Source organism: Chelonoidis abingdonii, chromosome 9 (genome assembly GCF_003597395.2).
Source record: "Chelonoidis abingdonii isolate Lonesome George chromosome 9, CheloAbing_2.0, whole genome shotgun sequence".
In the NCBI taxonomy this organism is placed as follows: domain Eukaryota; kingdom Metazoa; phylum Chordata; order Testudines; family Testudinidae; genus Chelonoidis; species Chelonoidis abingdonii.
In genome coordinates, this window is record NC_133777.1 from 15,977,593 (window position 1) to 16,004,701 (window position 27,109).

Here is a 27,109-nt window from a genome sequence, read left to right on the forward strand (position 1 = left end):
AATCACAGACAATATTTCTGTCTCTCTGTTTAGATATTTTAATCACTACTGAATTAATTATTGTTCAAGTTTTGGCCTTAAAATCTACGAAGTAATAGATCTCTTCCATCCCCACCCCCACAGTATTAGGGTAAAACAAAACACGCTTCGTATGGAATAAACAAGGGTCACATCCTGGAAACACAGGGACAATTCATGTGATTAATAGGGCTGTCAAACCATTAAAAAAATTAATCATGATTAATCGCAGTTTTAATCGCACTGTTGAACAATAACAAAATATCAATTGAAATTTATTATCAATATATTTTGATGTTTTTCTACATTTTCAAATATATTGATTTTAGTTACAACACAGAATACAAAATGTACAGGGCTCATTTTATATTATTTTTGGTTACAAATACCTGCACTGTAAAAAAGATAAAGTATTTTTCAATTCACCTCATACAAGTACTGTAGTGTGATCTCTTTATTATGACAGTGCAACTTACAGATGTAGACTTTTTTTGTTAAATAACTCAAAAACAAAACATGCGAATGCCTGTTCTCACTTTCAGGTGACTGTAAATAAGAAGCGGGCATCATTATCTCCTGTAAATGTAAACAAACTTGTTTCTCTTAGCGATCAGCTAAACAAGAAGTAGGACTGAGTTGACAGGTAGGCGCTAAAGTTTTACATTGTTTTGTTGTAGCCAGCACTGCAAGATATTTATACGCCAGATACACTAAAGATTCATATGGCCCTTCATGCTTCAACCACCATTCCAGAGGACATGTGTCCAGGCTGAAAACGGGTTCTACTCAATAACCTCCAAAGCAGTGCGGACTGACGCATGTTCCTTTTCATCATCTGAGTTAGATGCCACTAGCTGAAGGCTGATTTTCTTTTTTGGTGGTTCGGGTTCTGTAGTTTCCACATTTAAAAGAGCAACACTCCAGACATTTGAAAGCATTCTCCACACTTCGATCCTCTCAGCTTTTGGAAGGCACTTTAGATTCTTAAACCTTGGACTGAGTGCTGCAGCTATCTTTACAAATCTCATATTGGTACTTTGCATTTTGTCAGATCTGCAGTGAAAGTCTTCTTAAAACAAACACGTGCTTGGTCATCATCCGAGACTGCAATAACATGAAATATACGGCAGAATGCGGGTAAAACAGAGAAGAAGCCATACAATTCTCCCCCAGTTTAGTCACAATTTAATTAATGCATTATTTTTTTAACGAGCATAATCAGCATGGAAGCATGTCCTCTGCAATGGTGGCGGAAGCATAAAGGGGCATACGAATGTTTAGTGTATTTGGCACGTAAAGACCTTGCAATGCTGACTACAAAAGTGCCATGCGAATGCCCGTTCTCACTTTCGGGTGAATAAAGAGGCAGCAGTATGTAAATATAAACAAACTTTTTGTTTGTCTTAGCGATTGGCTGTGTAGGACTGAGTTGACTTGTAGGTTCTAAAGTTTTACATTATTTTGTTTTTGAGTGCAGTTATGTAATGTAACAAAAAAAAAATCTACATTTGTAAGTTACCCTTTCATGATAAAGAGATTGAACTCGTATGAAGTGAATTGAAAAATACTATTTATGTTGTTTATCATTTTTACAGTGCAAATATTTATAATAAAAAATATAAAAGTGAGCACTGTACACTTTAAAAGCAGCAAAGAGTCCTGTGGCACCTTATAGACTAACAAACGTATTGGAGCATGAGCTTTTGTGGGTGAATACCCACTTCGTCGGATGCATGTATACACTTTGTATCCTATGTTGTAATAGAAATCAATATATTTGAAAATGTAGAAAAATATCCAAAATATTTAATAAATTTCAATTGCTATTCTATTGTTTAACAGTGCAATTAATCATGATTAATTTTTTTTTGAGTTAACCGCGATTAATTGACAGCGCTAGTATAACTTGCAATGCCGGCTACAAAAGTGCCATGAGAACGCCTGTTCTCACTTTCAAGTGCCATTAAAAGCAAGTGGGCAGCATTATCTCCTGTAAATGTAAACAAACTTGTTTGTCTGAGCAATTAGCTGAACAAGAAGTAAGACTGAGTGGACTTATAGGGCCTAAAGTTTTAATTGTTACATATTGCACTCAAAAATAAAATAATAAAAAAAATATACATTTGTAAGTTGCACTTTCCCAATAAAGAGATCGCACTACAGTACTTGTATGAGATGAACTGAAAAATACTTTTTATCTTTTTTACAGTGCAAATATTTGTAATAAAAAATAATATAAATATAAAGTGAGCACTGTATGAGTTGTATTCTGTGTTTTAAAAGAAATCAATATATTTGAAAATGTATAAAAACATCCAAAATATTTAATAAATTTCAATTGGTATTCTATTGTTTAACAGTGTGATTAATCGCAATTAATTTTTTTAATCACAATTAATTTTTTTGAGTTAATTGCATGTTATCTGCGATTAATCAGCAGCCCTTACACACACACACACACACACACACACACACACACACACACACACAAATCCTCACAGCAAAATGATTGACCAAGTATTATCATTGTATCAACTACAATTGGTTAATAACATAGTAAAAATATTCTGATTGGTTAATAATTAAATCACAGTGTTTTAATATCATGTGCTGCAAAGAGCCACAAGAGACATATTAAAGAGTCATTTGTGGCTTGGAAACCTCAGTCTGAGTATCACTGATCTTTAGCATGGTTAGTCAGTGACTGTTTGATTTTAAATAATCACTATCTAACATAATGGGATTGAGCTGTATTATGGTCTCAATCCAGCAAACAATAATGCACATGCCTAACTTTAAACACATGAATAGTCCCGGTAAGTGTTTCCAGGATTGGGCCCTTACTTAATCCACACTGAGTGTGTTTTGTTTTACCCTAATGCTGGACCTGGACCCATGCAATACAACTCAAAGGTGAGAAGAAAGGTCTCCCATCATTTTAACTGTGGTTCATAACTCCATATACAGTTTTTGCGGAAAAAAGGATTCAGTCTATGAGTGGGGCTGGATGGAAGATTTGTTATCTGAGCCTTCACAGTAGGAAGCTTTAACACTAAGTACACCTCTACCCCGATATAACGCTGTCCTCGGGAGCCAAAACAATCTTACTGCATTATAGGTGAAACCGTGTTATATCAAACTTGCTTTGATCCGCCGGAGTGCGCAGCTCCGTCTCCCCGGAGCGCTGCTTTACCGCGTTATATCCAAATTCATGTTATATTGGCTCGCATTATATCGGGGTAGAGGTGTACAGATGGCCCAACACGCTTTGTAGGAAGGGTCTTAATGTTTCAGCCATTATGGCTATACACATCAGGCTCTGTTTATATGGGATTTAAGACAGAACATTTCCCAAACGGTCATTTCCTAGATACCTCATATTTAAATGTGCATTTTAACTGGTCTCACTGAAGCTATGGCTTCTTTTCTAGTATATTTGAACTTTAGTGTCTTTATGGTTCAATGAACACCCATCATCAATAATAAAAATATATACCTACATGCTGAACAGCACAATATCAAATTTTCATGCACATATCACTTATCTGCAAATGATGCATTTAGGAGTGTACATTTTCTGTACTGTGTCTCTATGCTCATTTGCAGGCACAAGGTTAACACTGCCAATTTAGGATGCCACTTCTGCAACAGGGACCCACAATGCCCAATATTAATACCTCAGTTCACAAACAGTTCCCCATATTCTTCTACTAGCCATAGAAAGCCAGTCTATTCGCCTCTCATACGTTCTCACCATTCTATCAAGCTGTTTCTGTGAATAAAATACAGACAACTGATGAATGGTGATTTTAAAAATAATCTAAATTAACATGTTTCTATTTCAGACTAAATCTGTATTTCCAAATATTTGTTGACCTAAAAATAGGATAATTGACTATTACAAACTATACACATTTTAGTGAATAAAATCCAAGTATTTAAACTGAGGGAAATGATCAGTTATGGTAAAGTAGATAAAGTTTCCAGTACCCTTACAGTTCATGTATTCTGTTAAAACATCTGCAAATAAGACACACAGAAAACGAAGAAGAAACTAAAAGGGCTCCGTGGTTCTGACCCTCACAATCTCCACTGACCACAGGAATGTCAGATGATAGTTTAGCTTGCTCATAATTGGCCTCTGTGCATTTTAGTTCATCATCTGTTAACATCACTTGATGCAATTAATTTTTAATCATTTTGGCTATAACTCCAGTCTTTAAAACTTCCTCATTAGAGGCAAAGCTGCTCCACAGTATATAAAATACACCTCTACCTCAATATAACGCTGTCCTTGGGACCCAAAAAATCTTACCGCGTTATAGGTGAAACCATGTTATATTGAACTTGCTTTGATCCACTGGAGTGTGCAGCCCCCCCCCTCCCCACTGGAGCACTGCTTCACTGCGATATATCCAAATTCGTGTTATATAGGGCGGCGTTACTCTAAGGTAGTGGTGTACTTGATTTCAGTCATAGGGAGGGACACTGGCATTTAGGTCTTTGAATTTCTAGGGCTCTGGGGAAAGGAGCATGTTCTGGCACAACTATGGCACTATTATAATAAGAAAGATATATATGCCAGTCTTTCAAAAGTGATTCAAATCCAGGGAGAACACCAGAGATGACACCCAATGCTAGCCAAAGGAAAAGGAAGGGAGACAGGTCTACCAAAAGGTCAAGGAGCACAAGAGGAGGTCTGCAGCTTCCCGCAAGCCCTGCCCCTTTATGCATAGCTTGATGCTATATCAAGCAGGGTTTCCTATCTCCACCTCTAAAATGTACTGTGGACACTTCAGCATCTCACAGAGCCCAGGAACCCCTCCCTGCACAAGCGGGATGAGGAAAAGGTGCTTTGGCATTGCATGGTGACGATGATGATTACAGTGAGCTGAGCAATAGCCAGGGGCTGTTTGATATACAACCAAAATCCCAGACAACTGTGCAAGTGCCCTGTGGCAACGCATGTGACATCTTAGTAAGAGGGAGAATCTGGTAGTTGGTAAGTATATACCTCATGTCCCGCCCCATCCCTATTTAAGTGACCTGGTTAACTACCCCGCCACATACTCACCATCCTGTATGGTCTAAAATGCTTACAATCCCCATATAATTCTGAAGCTAACCCCAAATGTAGACTGCCCAAGATAAGAGCATCTGAGTAGCTGGTGTAGCTATCTACCATAGAATGCTAAATCCTCAAACCTAACAACTGCTGTTTGTTTAATCTGTTTATCAGTGACCTTTGTGGGGAGAACTTCACCAACATCTACAGAACATCTGGTAACAATCAAAGCATCCCTCTCCTCCCTCCCACCCACACACAAAGGAGGACACATTTACAGAGATTTTTCAGGAGATGGCAAATGTGAGGAATGCTAGGGAGTGGTGTGAAATCTGCTGGAGGAGACGTGGAAAAACAGGCACAGAAAGACATGCTGCTGCTACTACTGAAGCAGCAGACACCATTGTTGAACAGTGAATATATCAAAGATAACATTGCAACAGTTCCACCCACTCTAAAGCATGAGTCATACTGGCTGCTGGTAAGGATAGTACACCTCTCCATCCCTGAATCACACACCTTTTTTGCAGTAGTTCCCATTACACTCAACTCCAATAGACAAAACAGCATAGGGAATAAAGAGAAATGTTTTGACTAGACTCTGCAAGATGAATGACATCCGGTCTGCATGTTAAACTTCATTGTATATAGTTTATGGTGTATGGTTAATAAATTCAAAGTTGTTTGTGAGGCACGTCTTACTGTGTTTTAAATAGAGTTCAAAGTTGTTGAAAGTTACTGCACATATTTATTGTGTTTTTTTGGCATGACAGAGCTGTCTGAGGTGGTAGAAAGTAGTTCATATAACCAGAAAGGCTTCTATACCACAATAAAAAATTTCAATAAGATATTAAAGCTAATAATCCACATGCACTACAAAAAAAATTGCCTTTATGCAATCCTCATTAAAATTTCTAATACAAGTCATATTCATGCATATTATCCGAAGATCGGCTCAGTCAGTGTGCATATTCCATGAGACGTCAGGCTACTACTCACTGTCAGAGGACACTCTTAAGCTTCCTTCACCCACACAGTGCTAATGGTGGCACTATTAACTGGCTTACTTTCAGGCTGTTTGAATTTAGCACGACATGACATTCCAGTTGTGCCACTTGGTTCTCACTGAACTGGAGCATCCCAGGCAGTTGTAAGAATGGCTGTAATAACCTAGCCACTACATTCACTGTTCACTCATCTTCAGCTGAGCCTGAGTGGTGCAGCCTTGAAAATACAACAAAGTTTCTTCTCTGTGCCACATCCATGTTGTTATGAGTTTGAAAATGGCGCATGAGAGCAGTAGATTATGTGGTGGAACAGAACAAATCGTGTGCATTTAACCCAATTCCCAAAATTTCCTGAGTGGAATGAGGTATCCCACAACATACAGCAGCTGCCTCATAATGCAGTGACAATTTCCCATGAGGCAGTGTTCCTGAAGGCAGCATGGAGGACACTGAAATGCTTATCCACAGTACAACATACCTTTTGCTGGTCTAATCTGATGCTGTATGGACATGATGGACCAGCACAAACAATGAAGCATGAATGAACCCTGCTGGAATAACTGCACTATGCTGGCAACACTTTTCCTGTTCAAAATGTCTAGAGTAGATAAGCCCTTAGAGCATTCTAAAACCTGAATTACACAGTACCCTGAATTACACATATAAGGCAAACCAGTTCATCTATGTGGGGGCACGGGAGGGAGAAGAGATGTATAGTCAGGAGACAAGAGTTCCCTGTTTCTTATTCTTTAACAAAGGTGAGCCCTAGCATTTATGGTTACATAAATTACATTTCATCCAAACACATGGAAAGGTTATTGTGGGAATGATCATCCAAATCCGAGTTAAAATGCGACTCACAAATATGATATGCAGAGCTACTAAGGACTATAAAGTGAAGATTTCCATTATGGCCCTTTGATGATTATTAACACTTAGCACTTAATACAGAACTTTTCATCCATTAATCTCACATCGCTTTACAATGGTGGGTAAGAATTACTGTGATTCATTGATGGAGGAGAAACTGAGGCACAGAAAGGGTAAGTAATTTTCAGGTCACATGGGAAATCAGACTATATTTTGAATTTTGCCTGTGTCTCCTGACTCCTGTCTGTCTACTCTCCTATAACCTGACAATACTGCTTCTTTTTAGCTGTAACAGCAGTACACCTGAAACAAAAATATTCCAGCATATAGACTGCTGCCATATCACACAGCAGTTGTCTAAGCTTGTGAGTGCTTTGCTTGCTAAAATGCCCAATATATGCCCTAGTTTTATTTTTTTTGTCTGACCAATGACTGCTAGGCAGTCTCCTTTATTGGACTTGTTTACTTCTCAGACTGAATAGAATGGGGACATAGTCGTAATTAAGGTATGAAATTATAGGAGAGGATTGTATTAGGGTGGGTTTGGGAGTTACTGCTTTTAATACTGTAACACCTGAATAACTAGCTGCTACACAACAAAGCACGTTTGGCACTAGTTCAGCAGTGCTCCTGACAAACCTGTTCTTCTTGTTTAGAATTTTTCATTGTTAGATGAATTTGTTCCTATATATCCAACCAGATTACTGGCTCCAGTATGCTGCAGATACACTCAATGACAGCTGTAAGCATCTCGTCTTGTAACCAACTATGCCTGTGAACCCTCTCTGTTGCTGGCCTTTTCTCAGAGCAGGATAATGACTGAGATGGAATAACTAGGTGTGCATGGATAGTACTGGATGGCAGGACCAACTAGACAAACATTAATAACTCACCTGATAGTCATATAATATTGGTGGGTCCACGTGAACATTTTTCACAGTCCCATCATGCCATTCAAACTGCATCATTGCTTTCTGAAAGGATGAGAAAACACTCAGCTGTTTAAAGCAACATGTATGTTGTAAGTTACATAAACATAACATTCTTTCCATTGAGTTTATTAATGAAGAAATACATAGACTATAGTTAATGACATTATATGTCTGACTTAAATCCATAAATATAAGAAAACTCAGAGTCTATGGAGTTTCACCTGCTTATATCAGGGCTGAATTTGATTCTGAGAGCCTAAGAGGCAGAACACAGAAGGATATTTAAACCTGCACTGATTAGGCATCACACTTTCAAATAAATACTACTTTTTCAGATAAAAATCTATCAGACAACCTCTTTGGACTGGATATTCTATACAGGATGAAAGCTTTCCGAGCAGGCCATACAATGAGGTATTATACTTTTTTAAAAAAAGTTTTTTATTTGAAGCCAGTGCTTCAAGGTACACCTGCAAGAGTATTCACAACTCCAGTGAAGTTCAAGGAAGCTGAGAGTATTTAGAATCTCACAAGGCCAGTCCAGAGAAGTTATTTAGGGTCATACAACTAGGAATACTGCTCTCTGTGGCAGCAATGCTACACAATTGAAAACAAATACTTTACCTCATTTTTCCATCAGCGTACGATGACTTCAGGTAATATGAAAATAACAAAGATTTGGATACATATTCTGATTATATTCACCTAAGGAGACAACCCCTTCCTCCACCCCCCAAAAACACCCATATCAAACCAATCAACAAACCTTTCCCCCTGAAAAAAACAACCACCTCCCACCAAGATCCCACTTTGGAGAATAAACTTTACAATGTCATCAGAGCATAAAACACAATTTAAAAAATTGGTATCTGGCAGCCCAACAGGAGTTTCAGAGCTGATGTCCCCTCACTGAAAATGTCCTATCTCTACCCTCAGTCCCCTGCTGTAACCAGGAGGCTAACAGACACTGACAAGGAAGCTTATAGAATACAGGAGAACTATAAAAAATTAGTGTGGCCTTCTTATATGCTGGTAAACTACCCTTGGCACTCAGACGGCCTAGTAGAAACATTGAAAGCTAGGAGGGGTTGCAAGAATTTAGGAAGACAGGATTAGAATCCAAAATGACCGTGACAAATTGGAGAATTGGTCTGAATTCAACATGATAAAATTCAATAATGACAAGTGAAAAAATACTTCACATAGGAAGAAAAAAAATCAAATGCGTAACTATAAAATGGAGAGTAATTGACTCAGTGGTAGTACTGCTGAAAAGGTTCTTTGAGTTATAATGGATTCACAAGCTGAGAGTCAACAATATGATGCAGTTGTGAAAGAGGATATCATCATACTGGGGTGTATTAACAGGCATGTCATAAAATTGTCAGCTTTTGCTGGTAATGAAGGATTAACTGCTTCCTCTGGGGAGGATGAAATAATTGCCAAAGATGCAGAAGGGTTCCTCCAGATGATCATGATCAGTACTCTATACATCTTGTTTGGGATCACAAAGGCCATGCTGTTGAGGATGTTGCATTGATTTGGGAGGCTCAACTGTAGGAGACCATCTATTCCTGGATGAGGTGGAGGCATGCTCAAAAAATATGGTCCTAAATAATGAGGTTGAGGATTTCAAAAGACCAAGACGGCATACTATAAGGATATGGCCTATGAGATCATGGTGGAAGAATCCAGGGAGTCTGCACTTTGCCCGATCCATGTCTCTCACAGCTAGATGATGTGACCTTCTTTGATTCCTGCTCATAGATTTACTCAGGCAGTGAGTATCTGCTATGAAAGAAGAACTTCTGCTATAAGCTAAAGAATAAACTTCCTCTAGAGAAAACCTGATCTATGAAGAACTTTGGGGGCTCTAGACAATTCTCCCTGAGATATAGATACTGGATGCTGATGAGGCTGGACAAAGTTAAATCTTCCTTATCACTACCCTAGGTACTGACAGGAGCTTTGTAGATGTTGGTAATGGTGTTGTGTTTGGAAGGTTAGGTTCCAGTTCCAGTGCAACAGTTAAATCCAGATGTTGCAAATGTAGCCAGAGCAGAGGTTGACTGGTCTGAAGGAGGCGGTATTGAAGGCTCTAATTCTATGGAGATCGATGCAGATCTCATTTCTCTATGTGGTACCAAGATTTCTGGAACTGACAGAACCACTGTAGTCAGTATTGATATAGGACAGTTGGCAACTGAGCTCAAATAGTAGTTTGGGGCTGAAAAGTGCACCTCTTTTGATAGAGTAGAACTGAGGTGCAGATCAGACGTATGATTACTCTTTGACTTCCTCTTAGACTATACTGGGGATGGTGATAGGTTTGGAGTCATGGTCTTAGATGTCTGCTCTTCTCTCCCACATATAACTGGAGCAACTGACTGACCCATATTGCAAAGAGAGCTTCCTGGTAATATTAAATGCAATTAAGGGGCACTGGCTCTGTATAGTCACAATGCTGGAAAAGGTGGATAGTGCTAAGGGCATGTTTCCCAACAATGGGAATATATGTGGAGGCCATCTTGGAAAGATGTTGTTTGCAACAACCTGGATGAGGTCTTGAGCTCAGATCCGGGTGAACCAGTGCAGTCTACAATTATTTACTCCTAGTCTGCACAGGAAGCTACAAATCTTGTAATTGCACTAGTTCAGCCAGTTGCCTTAACTCTTCCCACAATGCAATGCCTGAGGTTTAGACAATTACCACACATTTGTGAATAATATCTGGCTAACCCCTCTGTGGTGCTTTGAAAATTTCCATCAGCATACTGTGGTTACTTATTTAAATTGCCCGTGAAACAGTTTAGTGCATCAGCACAGCAATACTGTAGAAACATTTTAAATATTTCTTTGAAGAATTACAAACATAGCTCAGACACCAGGCTGACTTTTCAGTCAATGGTTTTATCTAAGGACATTTAAAAAGCAAAAAGCACTTGAGTAATAAAGTGGGCTCCAGAGAGGAAAGAGCTGCAGCTTTGTGAAAGCAAACATACATTAAAATGAGTCATCACTATCTTGTGTAACAGATAAAGGAATATGGAGGAGGATGAACAGATCAATTATTTACCTCATGCAGAGTTGATGATACTGTTTTCTGCAGAATAGGTACAAATTCTTCCACAGGTGAAAAAGCATTAGGAGCCAAAACTTGATAAAGGCTTAACTTCTTGGCTATAGCAAGCAAGGAAAATGCTAAATGAAATATACACTGATTTTGTAATCCATGCTTCATACCACATTAAGCTTTTTTATATGTAATACCTTTCAATCCATTTGTCTTTAACCAGCCTGCAGAGGTTTTGGCCAGGAAGCTCGGCATTTGTACAACAAGAGGTCCTTCATGCTTTGGAGGCTTGGGTAGGAAACTAGCAGGTGTCAACTTGGTAAATACTGTGGCAATCTAGAGATTTAAAAAATGCTTTATATAAATATCAATATTAGTTTTCTCAGTTTTAAAACACAGAAGCATAGAAACGTAGGGGTGGAAGGGACCTTGCAAGGTCATGTAGTCCAAGTCCCCTGCACCGAGACAGGACCAAATATACTTAAACCATCCCTGACAGATGTTTGTCTAACTTGTTCTTAAAAACCTCCAGTGATGAAGATTCCACAACCTCTGTTGATAACCAGTTCCAATACTTAATTATGCTTATAGTGAGAAAGTTTTTCTTAATATCTAACCTAAATCTCCCTTGCTGCAGTTTAAACTAACTACTTCTTGTCCTAACTGCAGTGGACATGAAGAACAATTGACCACTGTCCTCTAAGACTTCTCAGGTCTTTTCAGCCTTCTTTCCTCAAGACTGAACATATGGACAGTTTTTTAAACCTTTCCTCACAGGTTAGGTTTTCTAAACCTTTTATTAATTTTGTTGCCCTTCTCTGGACTCTTCAGTTTGTCCACATCTTTCTTAAAGTGTGGTGCCCAAAACTGGACACAATACTCCAGCTAAGGCCTCACCAGTGCGGAGTACAAGTGGTGCATTTACCTCTTGTGTCTTACGCACAATGCTCCTGTTAATAGACTCCAGAATATCAACAGCCTTTTTCACAACTGCATCACATTGCTGGCTCATGTTCAATTTGTGATCCACTACAACCCCCAGATCCTTTTCAGCATTACTACGGCCAAGCCAGTTTTTTCCCCAGTTTGTATTTGTGTATCGACTTTTCCTTCCTAAACGTAGCACTTGTCTTTATTGAATTTAATCTTGTTGATTTGAGATCAATTCTTTAATGTATCAAGAGAATTTTGCCACAGCAGTTTTACATATGCTAAAATGTGAGGCACCAGTTGCCCAGCTAACTAAAAACTGGCAGAATGCTGTAAAATATTTTGAACACAGATAATATTTCCAATAATCCCTTTTAAAATAGCTTTTGGAGTACAGCATTCCACTGCATACATTGTGTTAGACACTTTGCAAACCTGTGGACTTCAATGGGATTGCATATTATTACTGCAGCACTAGGGCTCAAAAAACTGTTCTACATGTTCTAACAACTCCATAACTATCAAGGGTTGTACAAAATATATAAAAGGAGCAGAAGTAGTGCCCCTCACTGTGCAGTGGTGTAGAAAGTCATGCTTCTTCAAAATAGACCAGATGTCAGTCCAAGGACCAGCGTGCCTGCTGGCCAATTCTACAACAATAGAGAGCCATTTGGATTTGTTCTCTGTGAGAGAGAGTTTTGCCCCCGTATGCTTATTAAAATGTTACTGTTCTATAAAAATTGAAACAAAATTACAGTTAAATTTCTCAACATTATTTTCTCCTCTGGCTGCTGACCAGTGATTTCCTCTCAACTATGTTGAGATGTGTTTCCACTGCCGCTACATCTGACACTCTTTGGTCAAATAGAAATGGTTGTGGTTAAAAAACATACCCAGATAATACTTTCTTGCAAACAAAGTACATCATTTCACTTAAACCGAGTCTCCATGCATTTATTTATACTACAGAAAAGAAGTAGGCTTTTGGTTTAATTTAGGTTAAGTTTATTCCCTTTGCAACAGAAATATGTATTTTCTCTCATCAACCTCCCTTGACCCCCACTTGCCTCTCCAACTAGCCCTCCTTCTCTTTTCCATCTCTAAGCTCACTGAATGCATTGTCTGCAACTTCTTTCTAGAGTTCCTCTCCTCTAACTCCATCCTGGACCCTCTCCAGTCTGGCTACTGCCCCTTGCACTCCTCTGATCAGTCTCTCAACAAAAAGTCTCTAGTGACCTCTTCCGGGCCAGAGCTCAAGACCAATACCTCATACTCATCCTCCTCAATCTGTCAGCTTACTTTAACCCATGCTTTTTTCTCTTGAAGTTTTATCCTCCTTCAGCTTTTTTGACTCTGTTCTCTCCTGGTTCTCCTCCTACCTCTCCAATTGCTTTTCCAGTGTCTCATCTGGCAAATCCTCCTCATCCTTCCCCTTCAAACTTTCTGTGGGGTCCTAAAGGGCTCTGTCCTGGATCCCCTTTCTTATCTCCCTCTCCAATTTATCTCTGGATAATCACATTAATAAAACACCTCTGCAACTATCTCCTCAATGCTGAACAAACACAGATCTACCTTTCTACTGTTTTCTTCTATCCAAATTAAAATCTCAGCCTTTCTAACATTTCCTTTGTGGACATTCAGCTGTCAGTTTAAGCTCAACAGCCTCAGTGGGGCCCTGATCCAGGATAGGGGCTCCTAGGTGTTATCTGAAATACACACACACAGAAATATAAAAAGTAGGGCCTGAATGAGTGCTTCCCTGTCAGCGAGCTGGGAGGGGGAGAGACTTTGTGTGTGTTTATGTAAACACAGTTTTTCCTGCTCTGCTGAGATATCCAGCAATTAGAGTGGTGTTTTGCTCAAAGTAATCAACTTTGGCTGGTGTGGGGTTACAAATCACACTAATACTGAATGCAGGGGTAGTGAAATGCTGTCACCAATGTAATTACTGTAGGAATACACAATGTTTAAGCTGTCCCAAATGAGAGGGGTCACCCTCAGCTGAAAGGACCTCATTAGGCCAGGGGCTCGAATGCTGGAACCCTGTGAAAGTAAGAGGGAGGGCTGGGGACAGGTGTCCCAGCCAGGTGGTGTGTAGACTCTCCCTAGGAGTCCCCAGAATGGTTTGACCTGTTCCTCCCCGCTGTTCAAAGAAAGCTAAATAGACTTCATTAGGAGCTTCTTTTCTTATTTTAAATGCTCAATCAGAGCTGAAATCAGTTGTGCTGGGACTGTGTTTTTTCCCCAGAGTTGAAATCACTTGAGATGGGGCAGTGTTTCTGCCCAGCCTGCAAAGAGCTGAAAAACACTAAGAAACTGATTTGCAGAGGTCAGAGCAGAGAGGCAGGTGATAGCAGAAGGTGACTGACAGTCAGCAAATGAACAAGTGGTTGGTGAGGTGGTGAGCAGAGCAAGTGTCCAGCAGGGTGGCTGGTGGAGAGGGGCAGTGGGTGAGTGCTCGGGCAGATGAGCAAGCAAGGTGCCTCCTTACCTTCATCCGGGGTGGGAGGTAAACTGTGCAGATGCACCTCTGAACCCTGGGTCTGCACTGACCAAGGACAGCAACTGTGAGAGGGATGCAGAGAAGGGACGGGCACATTAAAGGGACTTTTGGGTTGCTGGACTTAAGAACCTGAGGGGAAAAGGACATTGCTCAACTTACTTGCGGTGGGTCTTTTGCACATGGTGTACGTTTGTGAACCCTGTTTGCAGTGTTTTCCCAAATTAATGCCAAGTTAACTTTCCTCCTTTATTAGGAGTTTCTTTTCTATACTCAGATTCTGTGTTTGTGAGTGGTAAAGTATTGCCTCTCAGTGGTGTGTAATTTTCCCAGGTTACTGGGTGGCAGCTCGAGCTGGTTCTGTTTTGTATTGATGGAAAGGAACCCCTAGATATTGAACCTGGCCTTGGCTGCAGCTGGTTTTGACTGGCAGAAGGATTACATATAAATAAATTTTCAAAAAGGGATAAATATCCTAATTTTACAGAGCACACTAGAACTTATGGAGAACAGATCATGCAGATGGTTCCCTGATGAAGCTTGTCTGGCCAACAAGTTTCTGGACTGACACTGGAACTAGTTTGTAGAAGCATGGCCTTCAAAGATACTACAGTGTGGGTTTGTTTCCACTTGGTAATTACAGAGCTGGCAGAAATATGTACCGCAGTTGCTATGCCCTAGTGCTGTCATAACTCTTATTATGCCCATAAAATGCTCAAGTGTTATCTCCTTACAAAGGAGGGAGTTAAATTTTGTCAAAAATCCTATTCTGGGAGATGTTAAACATATCTAGAGAAAGAAATGCAAGCAGAAGCTCCTATCAGCTGGTGTTTTCCCTTGCCTTAGAGACAGGCATCTCTAGAGTCCATGAGAAAGTCCTACTGACACCTGGTGGAAGTCCTCTTTAACTGCCTCCAAATCCCCTGGAGGAGAGGACCCAATCACTTGCACAGCATTGCCCCTTTTACCTGAGAGACAGAAAAGCTTATTATTTTTTTTTTTTTAAATCTTCTATGCATCTAAATTTAAAAAAAGAGAGAGCTAAGCTCGTTTACATTAAGGTTGGTAAGCACAGATGAGTTATTAAACTGTTTCTAGGTTGTCAAGCCCCCAGCAAGTACATGATGGCTGGTGTACGTGGTAAAGAAAAAGATGTGGAATAAAACACAACATAGCTCCTTCTACGCAAATCAAAGCCAACAGAAAGATGTGATAAAGCGGCATTTCCATCTGAATAAAGCAGTGCAGAAAATTCTTCAGGTGCTTTACAGAAGGAGAGAAAGGCACAGGAAAATATCCTTTTTCTTTTTCCCAACTTCACCAAGGGCATGGGGAGGTTGGAAATGGAAATAAAAGTTAATGAATGAGGCGAGCTTTCAGGTAGGCCAGCATTTGTTTTGGTGTCCATTATGGCCACACCCTATGTTTAAAAAAATATTTTCCCTGCTGCTCTCTTTTTTGGTAAGCATTTCAGTTTACCAAAATAATTGTACCTAGAATGAATCCATTGAGGAGCCATTCAAAGCTTTCTCTTATCATTTGTTAGTATTTATCTGATCTTACAAGGTACAGCTAGTAAATAGCATTTAAATTTATCATTGTGTTCTGTTAGTATAGTATGTTTTCCCTATTCTGATAATTAATACAGAGTTCTGCATGTCTGTGCTATACAAAGATTACCTGAAAACAAAACAAATACTGTACTTACATCTTGTACTCTACCAATAACTGAATCACCAATCCTTCCCTGGAAAGTTTCTTTGATGCTGCTGAGAATGTTCTTAGCTTTTTGGGATTCACAAAGTAGCAGATAAACATCACTACTATCATAATTCTGTTATGCAACAAGAGGAGGAAAAAATGGTCAAAAGGAGTCTATAATTCCTATGTTGTATTCAGTGTAGTTGTAGCTGTGTCAGTCCCAAGTTTTTAGAGACAATATGGGTAAGGTAATATCTTTTATTGGACCAACTTCTGTTGGTGAGAGAGACAAGCTTCTGAGATGCACAGAGCTCTTCTTCAGCTCTGTGTGGCTTGAAAACTTGTCTCTCTCACTAACAGAAGTTAGTCCAATAAAAGATATTACCTCATCCACCTTGTCTCTCTGTGCTTCATAGTAAAACATCAAGCAAAATGCCAGCTCTTTTGACACTGGTTTATCAGTTATTTTATGGCATTACCAATGATGCTGCCTTGCAGAACAGAATAAATGTAGTTGTATCTATTAAGATTGTGTACAGAACTTTCTCCCATTATTTAGTGAACATGAAATATTTGAATTAGTCTTCAATGATAAAGTCCATAGTTTTCATGCTGCTTAGAAGTTAGACCAGTGAGCCTCAATCAGTGGAGTGTGCCCTTGTAGGGTGGCACAGAAGAATGTTCATGGGGCACAGCAGGGCCAGTACAATCCCCAGGGGGCAGGGAGGGAGCGCCACCCAGCCCCGCTTCGCCCCTAGCTCTGCTCTGGCCCTGTCCCCAGCCTTGGACCCCACTGCCAGGCCCCATTGTGGTCCGGCCCCAGACCCACCCCCAGCTGCAGCTCCAGCCTTGGCCCCCTTATCCCTGTCGGTGTCATTCCCCCTGCAGCCGCAACCCTGTTCCTGGTCCCATTATATCTACAGAAGTCTTCTGCACCCTTAGGAGAGCATTCCTGATTCTTGAAAGCATTTAGGAATATATTTAATTTTAAGCAAGCTCTTAAGTGCTTTCCTGAACAAAGACCTTAGTTACCAATTCTTTTTACTATAAATTGCTACAAAGATGAGAACCTATTTCACCAAGAGTGACTGCATGAAAATAAACAAACAAATCAAACAAACAAAAGAAAAACTTGTTCTGTGTACTGCTAGCCTAAACCTACCTCACTCTTTGAAGAATAGCAGTGATAACGGCCTCCAACAACTTCCGCAAGGTTCTTTAAAACAGCCTACATATATGAAGAGAAGAAAAGTTACTTAAGAGTTGGGCATCCCAATGTACAGGATTTCTTGTGCTAATCGGTTCTCTAAAATGAACAGAGTAGCACCCTTAGCTGTGTGTAGCAAGGGCTGCAAACAATTTCAAGATGCTGTAATCTTTTCTAGGCTGTTACACTTAGGAATAGGAAAACAACTAACATAGCTTGAAGAGACTGATAACAGGTGACAAGATTGGTCACAGACAGGCTTCACCTCTGTATTAAAATGCCACAGTTAAACCTCTTCCTTCTAAAGGGGAAATATTTCACAGAACTCACTACTAGAGATTGAGGTCCCACAATATGTTTTCAAATATTTAACTTAACACTTCTGTAAATCTGTTAATGTACAAAATATCTTAACTACAGCTTAAAAGGAAACAAATGACAGGTCATTTTTAAGACACATACAAAGAATGATTACTTACAGGAGGAACATGACTGCTACACTCATATGTAATGGTGTGTATCAGCAGCTTTCTCCCCAAGGTACATTGCTGAATATAGTCACACAATATTTCCGAAGACTGATCAGGGCTGATGAAAAATGACATCCACAATTCCATCAACCAAAGAGTAGAAAAGGTCATGCTGATAAAACTGATGTGCATGTGGCAGGGGTGGAGGAGAAATATCAAATTGCAGGAATATAGTTTAAGCATTAGCCAAAAAGGGGTAGCTGCCATTTTGTAACTTTTCATATATTTGTGTATCTGCTCCCTTTTCAACAGTTCCTCTAGTGTGGTTCTACTCTGAAAAGCAAGTTCTAAAATAGTTTCATAGGATTCCATATTTGTCTGTAATGACTTCTGGATCAAATATGCTTGGTTTACAAGTTCCTGTGTGATGCTGGGCAAGCCACATACAACAAACTTTTCACATGTATTCACTTCCACATGTAATTAAAGGCTGTATCATAATGCATATACACAAAGGGTCCAAATTGGGTATGCCTGGGCAATGTTCATTCTGGCATTTCCTAATTTGAGAGTGCTTGACTTTGCAAACTTTTAATGTTCTTAAGCCTTAACTTTGTATTTCCTAATTTTCTGTAGTTTAATTTATTAGAGCAACTTTAAATGATTTTTTTTGTCTTTGAATTTCCTTAGTTCTTTAATAGAAATAAAATCTTTTATATCTGTGCTATTTAATTAATAAAGCGCTTACACATAGGTTGCCTTCAGTGAGTTTACCTCAGACTACCATTTTTATTGCTAACCATCATTGTGAAGCTCCATATTTCACCACTCAATAGCATGTTGACACTGAAAGTAGTTTAATTAAACTGTATTCAAACTTAACTTTTTTTAAATACAACTTCAATTTTACTAAAACTTCTAAATTGTACCAGAAAACTGATTAGGGACTCTCAGCTACAATTTCTCCCTTTTTTAAAGGTAAACATTCAGAAAGCCACCTCCAGCCCCCCAATTTATAAGCAGATAAATAATCTACGTGAAAAGGAGCTGAACTTTGCATCTTGTTTTCATATAACCCTTTCTGAGGAATGGAACAAGCAGTAAGAGAAGAAATAGTACAACTTTCCCCAGAAAGGGGAACACCAGAAGTGTATCCAAACTCAGTCTGCTTTACTTACAACTCCTCCTGGGACTCTTCTTTGTAAGAATATTATGGGAGTCTGAGGTAAACCAGTTATCCAAGACAGCCATTGTCATGACAACCCAAATAAACTGGAGTGAGAGAGTGATGCATGGCTGATGTCATAATGTTCCTGCTCAAGCACCAGCAGGGAGAAACGTGTATGTACTGTGTGTGTGTTGGGGATGGGGGACAGGGAAGGAATCAGGCTTTTCCAGTACTACAGTTTCTTCAAATTTCCTAAAAATCATCATCATTCCATACACATATGAATTAGTGGCTGACCACTGGTTCAAATTCTCCATAACATGTTTAGAAAAAAAGAGTTTTAAAAATGGCAAGACACTGAGATGCACACCCTGTAAAACAGAGAATTACAGCGCAACCATAACTCTGATTGTGTGTACGGCTGTGGTTGGGGGAGCACCCCACTGTGGAACTTCCAGGCACCCCGAGGCAGGCTTTGGCCCACTGGCTAACTATCCCTTCAGTCCTATGCCCTTCCGGGGGAGGGTTGGGAGTGGGAGAGGTATAGCTCCAAAATGTTCTTAAACAAAAAGCAAATCCAACTCAACATTGGGCCATCCGCCATTCTTTCCCTGGGGTGTCCAGGCCCTTTCCTTTGGGTTTGATTGCTAAACAGTCTCTTACTCGTGTGTGGTTCGCTCCCTAGAGTCTAACTTCTCCTCCCAGCTGCTGCTCCAATGGGCAGGCCCCGCTCTATGCAACTCTGCAGGCAAATCTCCCTTCAGGCAGAGAGCTCCATCTTCTTTCCTTGCCAGTCAAGCCTGAACTGTGCCAGGCTCTCTCCTTTTAACTCCCCTCCAGGCTTGGCACTGGCACTGGCATAGCAGGATAGGGCTAGCTGGGCCCACAAGTTCTCCTTAACTCCTTCTCTGCTGTTGTGAGACTACTGCAAAACCAAAATAAATCAGACCTGAGCCAAATCTGGAAACCTTTCTTCGAATCTCCTAAGTGTTGGAGGTTCAGTCAAAATGGAATTTGGATCCTGACTATCCCAAATGTCACTTTAGCAAAGCCAACAGTCTCCTCAATGAACATTTAAAATAAATTTAATAGGTAAATATAATGGAATTAGTCCACGTTGGTTACCTATCCACTCAGAGTCCTTTATATATTATCCTTTTCTTGTATTCATTCATTTAAATTGTGCAAACTTTAAAATAAACACCACGGTCTGCGGAATTTAAGTCCAAAATTTGTGCCAACTCAATACTAGCTCTGCTGGCCAAAGCATTATGGATTCTATTTTTAAACCATTCCATCAGCTCCGCTGCTCATGATCACAGAAAGCAGATTAGTATGAACACACAATACTACTTTACAGAAGTCAATGAGTAATTCCAGAGCCATGCACATTCCCACTGAAATCCTCAGTGATGCTGATGGATTTTTATTGACATAATACCAGTGTTAGACATTCTATTCGTCAACAAGAGGACAAATTTGGAAGTGAAAACTATTTTCATATTGTTATGGAGAGGATTAGCAAGTAATAAGGGTTAAAATAGAAAAAATAGCACACGTAAATAAGGGAAGAACTGAAGAAAGGGGGATGTCAATAATATCTCTTTAAAAGATAAAAATCTAGCCTAATTTACAATTAGGTGGAAAGTATTAAGTCTGAAGCATTTAATTCTGAATGCAAGTTAATGGTTATTGCCAGTTTAGATAATGGACCTACCAGCTTCCTACAATAAGAACCAATGAATTCAGTTCCCTCATTGTAAGGACCTTCTTTAAAGCTTTCAGCAAATTGCAACCTCCACTGGGTTGAAGCTCCTGCACCCACTGTCTTGCTTCATCTAGGCTAGGAAGACAGAAAATTAAAAAAAGTTATTTTACACTTAAACAGTATATGGCCTTTTTTATTCAGCATCAAGATCACATACCCCCTGGCTGATGGCTAAGATCTCCTGTGTGATTTACCTGTATGAATGAGCAGACTCACTTGCATTGCACGCACAATTCATTTCTGTATTTTTTCTGGAAAATCACTGAAGGCACAAAACTACAGCTACAATTCATTAAAAGAACAAAACTGCTCCTAATTAAAAGGAGGCAGTGTTTGAAAACCCATTGTTATAAACTAGGAAACATACTTACATGCGCATGTTGATGTTTGTTGGATTCTCCCACAGAGATGAAATCTCAGTACCAAAGGAAAGGAAATATAACTGCTTCTTATAACACAGCTGTTCATCTATTAGACACTTAATAAAAAATGTTAATGAGTTAATATCCCTGCTATCACTGGAGTTATCAAGTACAAGAAAAAAAATTGAGATTTGCTAATGTCAGTTCAGACAGTAGTATTCTGAGCTATAATAGAGGAAAACTAGGCTCAGAACTGAAGTGACACATATTTAGTTTTAGTCTGGCATACTGAGATACAGCAACTTAACCTAGTCCTTGTGCACCATGCTGATGTAGTAGTCCCATTCAGTCAGTTAAATGAGGAAAATATATACTGTGTTAATTTCACCAACACCCTTTAATAGGCAGGCAAATGAGAGAGAAAATGCTATTGATTCAGAAAGCACCTATTAAGCTGTGATCATATGAGCAACTGAAAAAGAATGAAGCAGCTATGATAAGTTGTCAGATAAAAGTAGCTTTCACTTCTAGGGCTATCCCTTAGTTAGGGCATTCTAGGCCCCTGTCAACCGGAGAGTGTAACAATTTTCTTGAAGTACCTTTAATTATGCTGCATGAATTAACAAAGAAGTAGGTGCCAATCAATTTTAAGTAACCTTCACTGGTATATGAAGAAAGATTGTACAGAGAAAACTTCAAAAACAGAAAATAGAATTGTTATTGTGACATTATAGTGTCTACCTTTAATAATTCCCACTAGAAACACTTTGTAAAAATAAAGAACAGCAGAAAAACACAATTCTGTTTCTTTTGGAAGTTGGAGAAGAGACTGTAAGTCAGCAAGGTCCTGACCCAACAAAAAGCACACTTTACTGCATTGAAGTGCATAAGCACAACTGCATCCTATTCTTTATAGCCATAGTACTGAATGTACAACTTGGCTCTCAGGTACTATGAACTTTATTTCTATTATGTACATTACTCTAGCACAGGAGTTCTCAACCTTTTTCTTTCTGAGGCCTCCCCCCAACATGTTTAAAAACTCCACAGTCCACCAGTGTCACAACAACTGTTTTTCTACATATTAAAGCCAGGGCCAGGATTAGGCGGTAGCAAGCAGGGCAACTGCCCCAGATCCACATGCCACAGGGGTCTCGACAAAGCTAAGTTGCTCAGGCTTCAGCTTCAGCTCCAGATGGCAGGTCTGGGAGCCTTGGGCTTCAGCCCTACACTGCGAGGCTTCAGCTTTCTGACCTTGGCCCCAGGAAGTCTAACACTAGCCCTGCTTGGCGGCCCCCTAGAGGCTCCCGGACCTCTGGTTGAGAACCGCTGCTGTAGCAGATGCTTTGGAAGCACATATGTCTGAGGCTGATTAATATTTGAAGTCAGGTCTTCGATTTTTATTATTGTGGCAGATGCTTAAAATTTTTGAATGTGGATATTAAAACAAATAATTTACACTTTAAAAGTGATTAAGGTAAATCTATACATCTCCAGAAAATTAACTGTTCATACTTAGAGCAATATGTAAACAAGAGATTAATACCCTTACTTTCTCCCCTGCACTCAGAGAGTCTCATTTAACTTACTTTAAGAGTCAGAGTCTCTTTCAGAATTATTTACCAAAAGGTCTTTCTGGAACTCAAATAGTCGAGGTCCGCAACTTATATCAGATACATCAACCAGGAGTCCAACTTTGTTCCCTTTTATAAGGCCGAACACCTAAACATATGAAATGTTCATTTAAATATTTTGTGCTGATCTAACTTTAAATTTCAGTATGTACCTCTTTATGCTGCCATTTTCATTTAAAATATTACATATTTGTTGTCACTGTTACTTTTTAAGCATAAAAAAAAAAAAGAGACAAGGACAGAGCAAAGAGAAAGAGATAGGAGTTTTGAATTCTAGCTTCTGTTCTGACTGGGCAATACTACCTCTACCCGAAGATGACATGTTTGTTACTTGAGAAAATGAAGGGATACTCATTTTAAAATGGACACAAATCAGATATTAGGAATGGCAATATACAAAAACCTGTAGGAGAACACTTCAGTCTCCCTGGACACACAATAGCAAATTTAAAGGTAGGCATCCTGCAGCAAAAAAACTTCAGGACCAGACTTCAAAGAGAAACTGCTGAGCTTCAGTTCATCTGCAAATTTGACACCATCAACTCAGGATTAAACAAAGACTGTGAATGGCTTGCCAACTACAAAACCAGTTTCTCCTCCCTTGGTTTTCACACCTCAACTGCTAGAACAGGGCCTCATCCTCCCTGATTGAACTAACCTCGTTATCTCTAGCTTGCTTGCTTGCATATTTATACCTGCCTCTGGAAATTTCCACTACATGCATCTGACAAAGTGGGTATTCACCCACAATAGCTCATGCTCCAATATGTTTGTTAGTCTATAACGTGCCACAGAACTCTTTGCTGCTTTTTCAGTTCCACAGTATCCCATTAGGGTGATCAGATAGCAACAGTGAAAAAACTGGACAAGGGGTGGGAGGTAATAGGCGCCTATATAAGAAAAAGTCCCCCAAAATGGGACTGTCCCTTTAAAAATGGGATATCTGGTCACCCTACCCACCCATCAGGCCAGTCAAGTGTGCTAGCTTTTTGGATACTGCCAGTGTGCAATCCCTGCTTATATAATTTTTGGAGTTAACAGTCAGAAAGTTAGGGAATATGTTTAAAAAGTAAAACAGCCATCTGAATAACGGCTCATAACATATCTTAAATGAAACATCGATCGAGAAGACAAAATATTGCTCCATTGTGCTCTAGTTACAATATGGGAAAAATACAAAAAAGCTTTCTGGGTGGGATTCTAGACAACTATTAAAGAGTTAATTTATCCTTTAACACCACATGCAGGTTCCCCTTTAAAAGCATATTAAAAAGTTAACATTACCTTTCTGCTGTCCTCCAACAGCCACTGAATTCGCTGGTGATAAAGTTCAATTGCTCTGACAAAATACAGTGCACACATTTCAATAATGTATTCTCTTGAATGGTACGTCAAATTAAGTTCAGATCTGTTTTTATCATCGGCCAAGTTTTCCATCAGGTGCACAACCATCTTTTACAAATATTCTATTTACAACGTTCTCAATTGTGATGCAGCACTAGTGGCTGCAGTGTTAATTATTTTAATACTTCTTCCTCTGAACTTGTTTAATTGTTTAAATATCTAATTGTCTGGAAAAAAAATAAGATCAGCAGAATGCTCTTTAATTAGTTGTGTTTGGCTAAAGTCTGTGATATGTGTATGGATAAAGGAAAGTTCAGCCAAAAGTCAAGTCAATTCATCCTATCTATTTAGCTTATTGGCTGGAGATTTATTTAATCCAAACTGTACAAACTGATTTTTTTTTAAAATGATAGAAGTCTCTAGATTGTGGGACAAAAGGAGCAAATTTAACAGTGTTGAAAAATGTTTTGGTGACTATTACAAATCTCTTTTTTAATTATGTAACCAAATTTAAAGGATTTATAATTGGGGTGAAACTTAGCATTTGCTGTCCTAGCCCTAGAACAAACTGTTTCAGAATTACTTTTAAATAACTTGCATTTCAACATCACGCTCATGGTTTTAGAACTGAGAAAAGGTTAAAAGAAGGGATTTTTATGAAAAAGCTCTTTAATTCTTTGGACTGCAAGCCTATTTTTAATTATTTTTTACCAAAACTTTGCAGGCAGCTCATTCATAATACACAGATAGTGAGTCCTGAAAAAGGACATCCTGAAGAATCTGGGTCTCTGTATCTGATACATGGCAGTAGACCTAGGAACTAGCAGACAGATGTATTTATGGAAGATTGAGAGGATTATTATAATATTATTCTGCAGTATACTAAGCATATTTATCAGACCTGTTCTTTAAATGTAAATGTCCTTGATTTTGGGGTTTGTTTCACAATTTTAGTGACTTAACTGCTGTTCTTGTTGATTATAAACTGTAAAAGAGCAGAGGTTTATGTAGAAAAAGCTCACACCTCAAAAAAGGCTTCTTCCTCCCTCCACAAAATACACACACTTTTTTAGCATACCAGGCCCGATATCAGCCTTTCACTGTTAGGTCATCAGTCTGAAACAAATCCAGATCAACAGCAAACAAAAATCATTACTCAGCTGATGGATACTCAGAGACTATCTGAGATGAGCTGATTGTTAAGATCCTACTTGACAGGTATCATCACAAAAACCACCACCACCGGGGGTTCTCATGGACACTGAGCGAAGCCGTATTCCCTTGAGATTGCCTTTCAGTACTGAGGTACACTAGAAAAGCAGCATGTGGGAAGCTTTCAAAGTTGCTGTTTATGTTTCATTTGTTGCATCTCCGGGGTTGACCCAGCCCAACATCAGGGTATGGCTACACTCAAAACTTTAAAGTGTTGCTGCGGGAGCGCTGCTGCGGCAGTGCTTTGAAGTGTGAGTGTAGTCGCAGAGCCAGCGCTGGGAGAGAGCTCTCCCAGCGCTGCAGGTACTCCACATCCTCATGGGGTTTAGCTTGCAGCGCTGGGAGCCGCGCTCCCAGTGCTGCGGCACTGTTTATACTGACACTTTACAGCACTGTATCTTTTCAAACCCCTGAGCTAGAAAGTTGCAGCGCTGTAAAGCACCAGTGTAGCCATGGCCTCAGATATGAAAAAAACTCATTTTACAACTATCTAAGTTGGGAGGAAGGAAATCACTCTTGTACTCTGAAACTGTAGCACATATTATATACTTACTCAGACAGCTTGGATTCAAAATTAACAACTGTTTTGGCATCAAACTCTATCTGTTCTGTGGCATTTCTTGCATTCCTAGAAGAAAGTATATATTTAACATGAATAATATAAGCAAACTGATGGATTAAGAAGGGATGGCATTGTACTCACAAAACAACATTGCCCTTCTTTAGGAGATCTTCTAATGTTAATTGCATGGATTCTAAACTGTGGTTTCTTAGCCATTCTTCTGTGGTTTGCATCTCACTGGATCGCATTTTCCTCTTTTGCACTCTCTGTAGATCAGAAGCAGCAGAAAAGTTAAAGATAGTGCTAGAAAACAGCAAATCTTGTTCAAATGTAGCCAGTGCTGAGGGATGGCAGGAAAAAGGTATTATTTAGTAATTTAACCACTGACACAAATCTGCTTGCAGCAAGTAGGGATCTGGAACAGAAGGAACGCTGCCTGGAGTCTGTTATAGCAGACACCAAAGAAGGTGCCTGCTACACAGTTTCAACAGGCATTATAGTCTGTTATTTCCTCTTGGAACATAATACATTAGACACTTATTGGTAGCAACATATTAGTGCCCTTTTGCTATGCTGCTCCTAAGCGGCTGTTGCTGTTATTGGGAGTGTCAACAATTCACAGTATGGGAAGTGTTCTCCAGGGAAATGTTGCTGGTAAGCAGCTGTTGCACTTACAAGGTGTTGCTGCAAACAAGCATCTACTGTACATGTAATTCAACAAATAAATCACCATGATGCCACTAGAGGTCATGGTCCCTCTTCATTTTCCTGTTTCATAATAGCTTAATTATCCATAGAATCAAAAAGAACCATAAGCTATTCCTCTCTTTCTTTTCTTTATTATTTTTTAAGAAATAACCAACAAAAAGGTAGGAAAATGCAAGAGTTCTATTGCTACATGGAAAAGAGAATAACCATTAAGGACACTGGAGCTGATTTTATTGTGTATAATATATACATTTGCTGATGTAAAGCACTGATACTCATGAAAGTTGATACCTAAAATACAGAAAATTAGATACTCGATAGTATTTGCTCTCATTTCCTTCTCAATATAAACCCAGCAACATGTGAAAAAGCACATCAGAGAGCATAAAGGTAGGTGGAAACTGCAGTCAGAATAATCTTATTTTGTGAATTTAAGACAACACAGGAACAGCTGATAAAAACAGAAGCATGTAAATGAAAAGAATTATTATAATGGTTGATCTAGCTGGTCCAGAGACTGCCATTAACTGAAGAACCTACTATATTTCAGACACTGGACAGTCCAAAGGGCTGGTAAT

General features: G+C 39.3%; 1 protein-coding gene across 9 annotated transcripts in view; it reads right to left on the bottom strand.

The window, feature by feature from the left end:
* Nucleotides 1–27,109, bottom strand: part of VWA3A (von Willebrand factor A domain containing 3A) — a 78,728-nt gene that overhangs the window by 48,426 nt on the left and 3,193 nt on the right. For all 9 annotated transcript variants that reach the window (XM_032802105.2, XM_032802101.2, XM_032802108.2 and 6 more), the window contains exons 4-16: nucleotides 25,965–26,089; nucleotides 25,815–25,889; nucleotides 23,990–24,044; nucleotides 22,695–22,793; nucleotides 21,081–21,187; nucleotides 20,659–20,784; nucleotides 17,783–17,891; nucleotides 17,259–17,324; nucleotides 16,104–16,229; nucleotides 11,163–11,301; nucleotides 10,969–11,072; nucleotides 7,854–7,934; nucleotides 3,696–3,790 (exon numbers count right to left, since the gene is read on the bottom strand). In XM_032802105.2, the coding sequence (XP_032657996.1) occupies nucleotides 3,696–3,790; nucleotides 7,854–7,934; nucleotides 10,969–11,072; nucleotides 11,163–11,301; nucleotides 16,104–16,229; nucleotides 17,259–17,324; nucleotides 17,783–17,891; nucleotides 20,659–20,784; nucleotides 21,081–21,187; nucleotides 22,695–22,793; nucleotides 23,990–24,044; nucleotides 25,815–25,889; nucleotides 25,965–26,089 (1,307 nt within the window). The remainder of the gene's footprint in view (nucleotides 1–3,695; nucleotides 3,791–7,853; nucleotides 7,935–10,968; nucleotides 11,073–11,162; nucleotides 11,302–16,103; nucleotides 16,230–17,258; nucleotides 17,325–17,782; nucleotides 17,892–20,658; nucleotides 20,785–21,080; nucleotides 21,188–22,694; nucleotides 22,794–23,989; nucleotides 24,045–25,814; nucleotides 25,890–25,964; nucleotides 26,090–27,109) is intronic.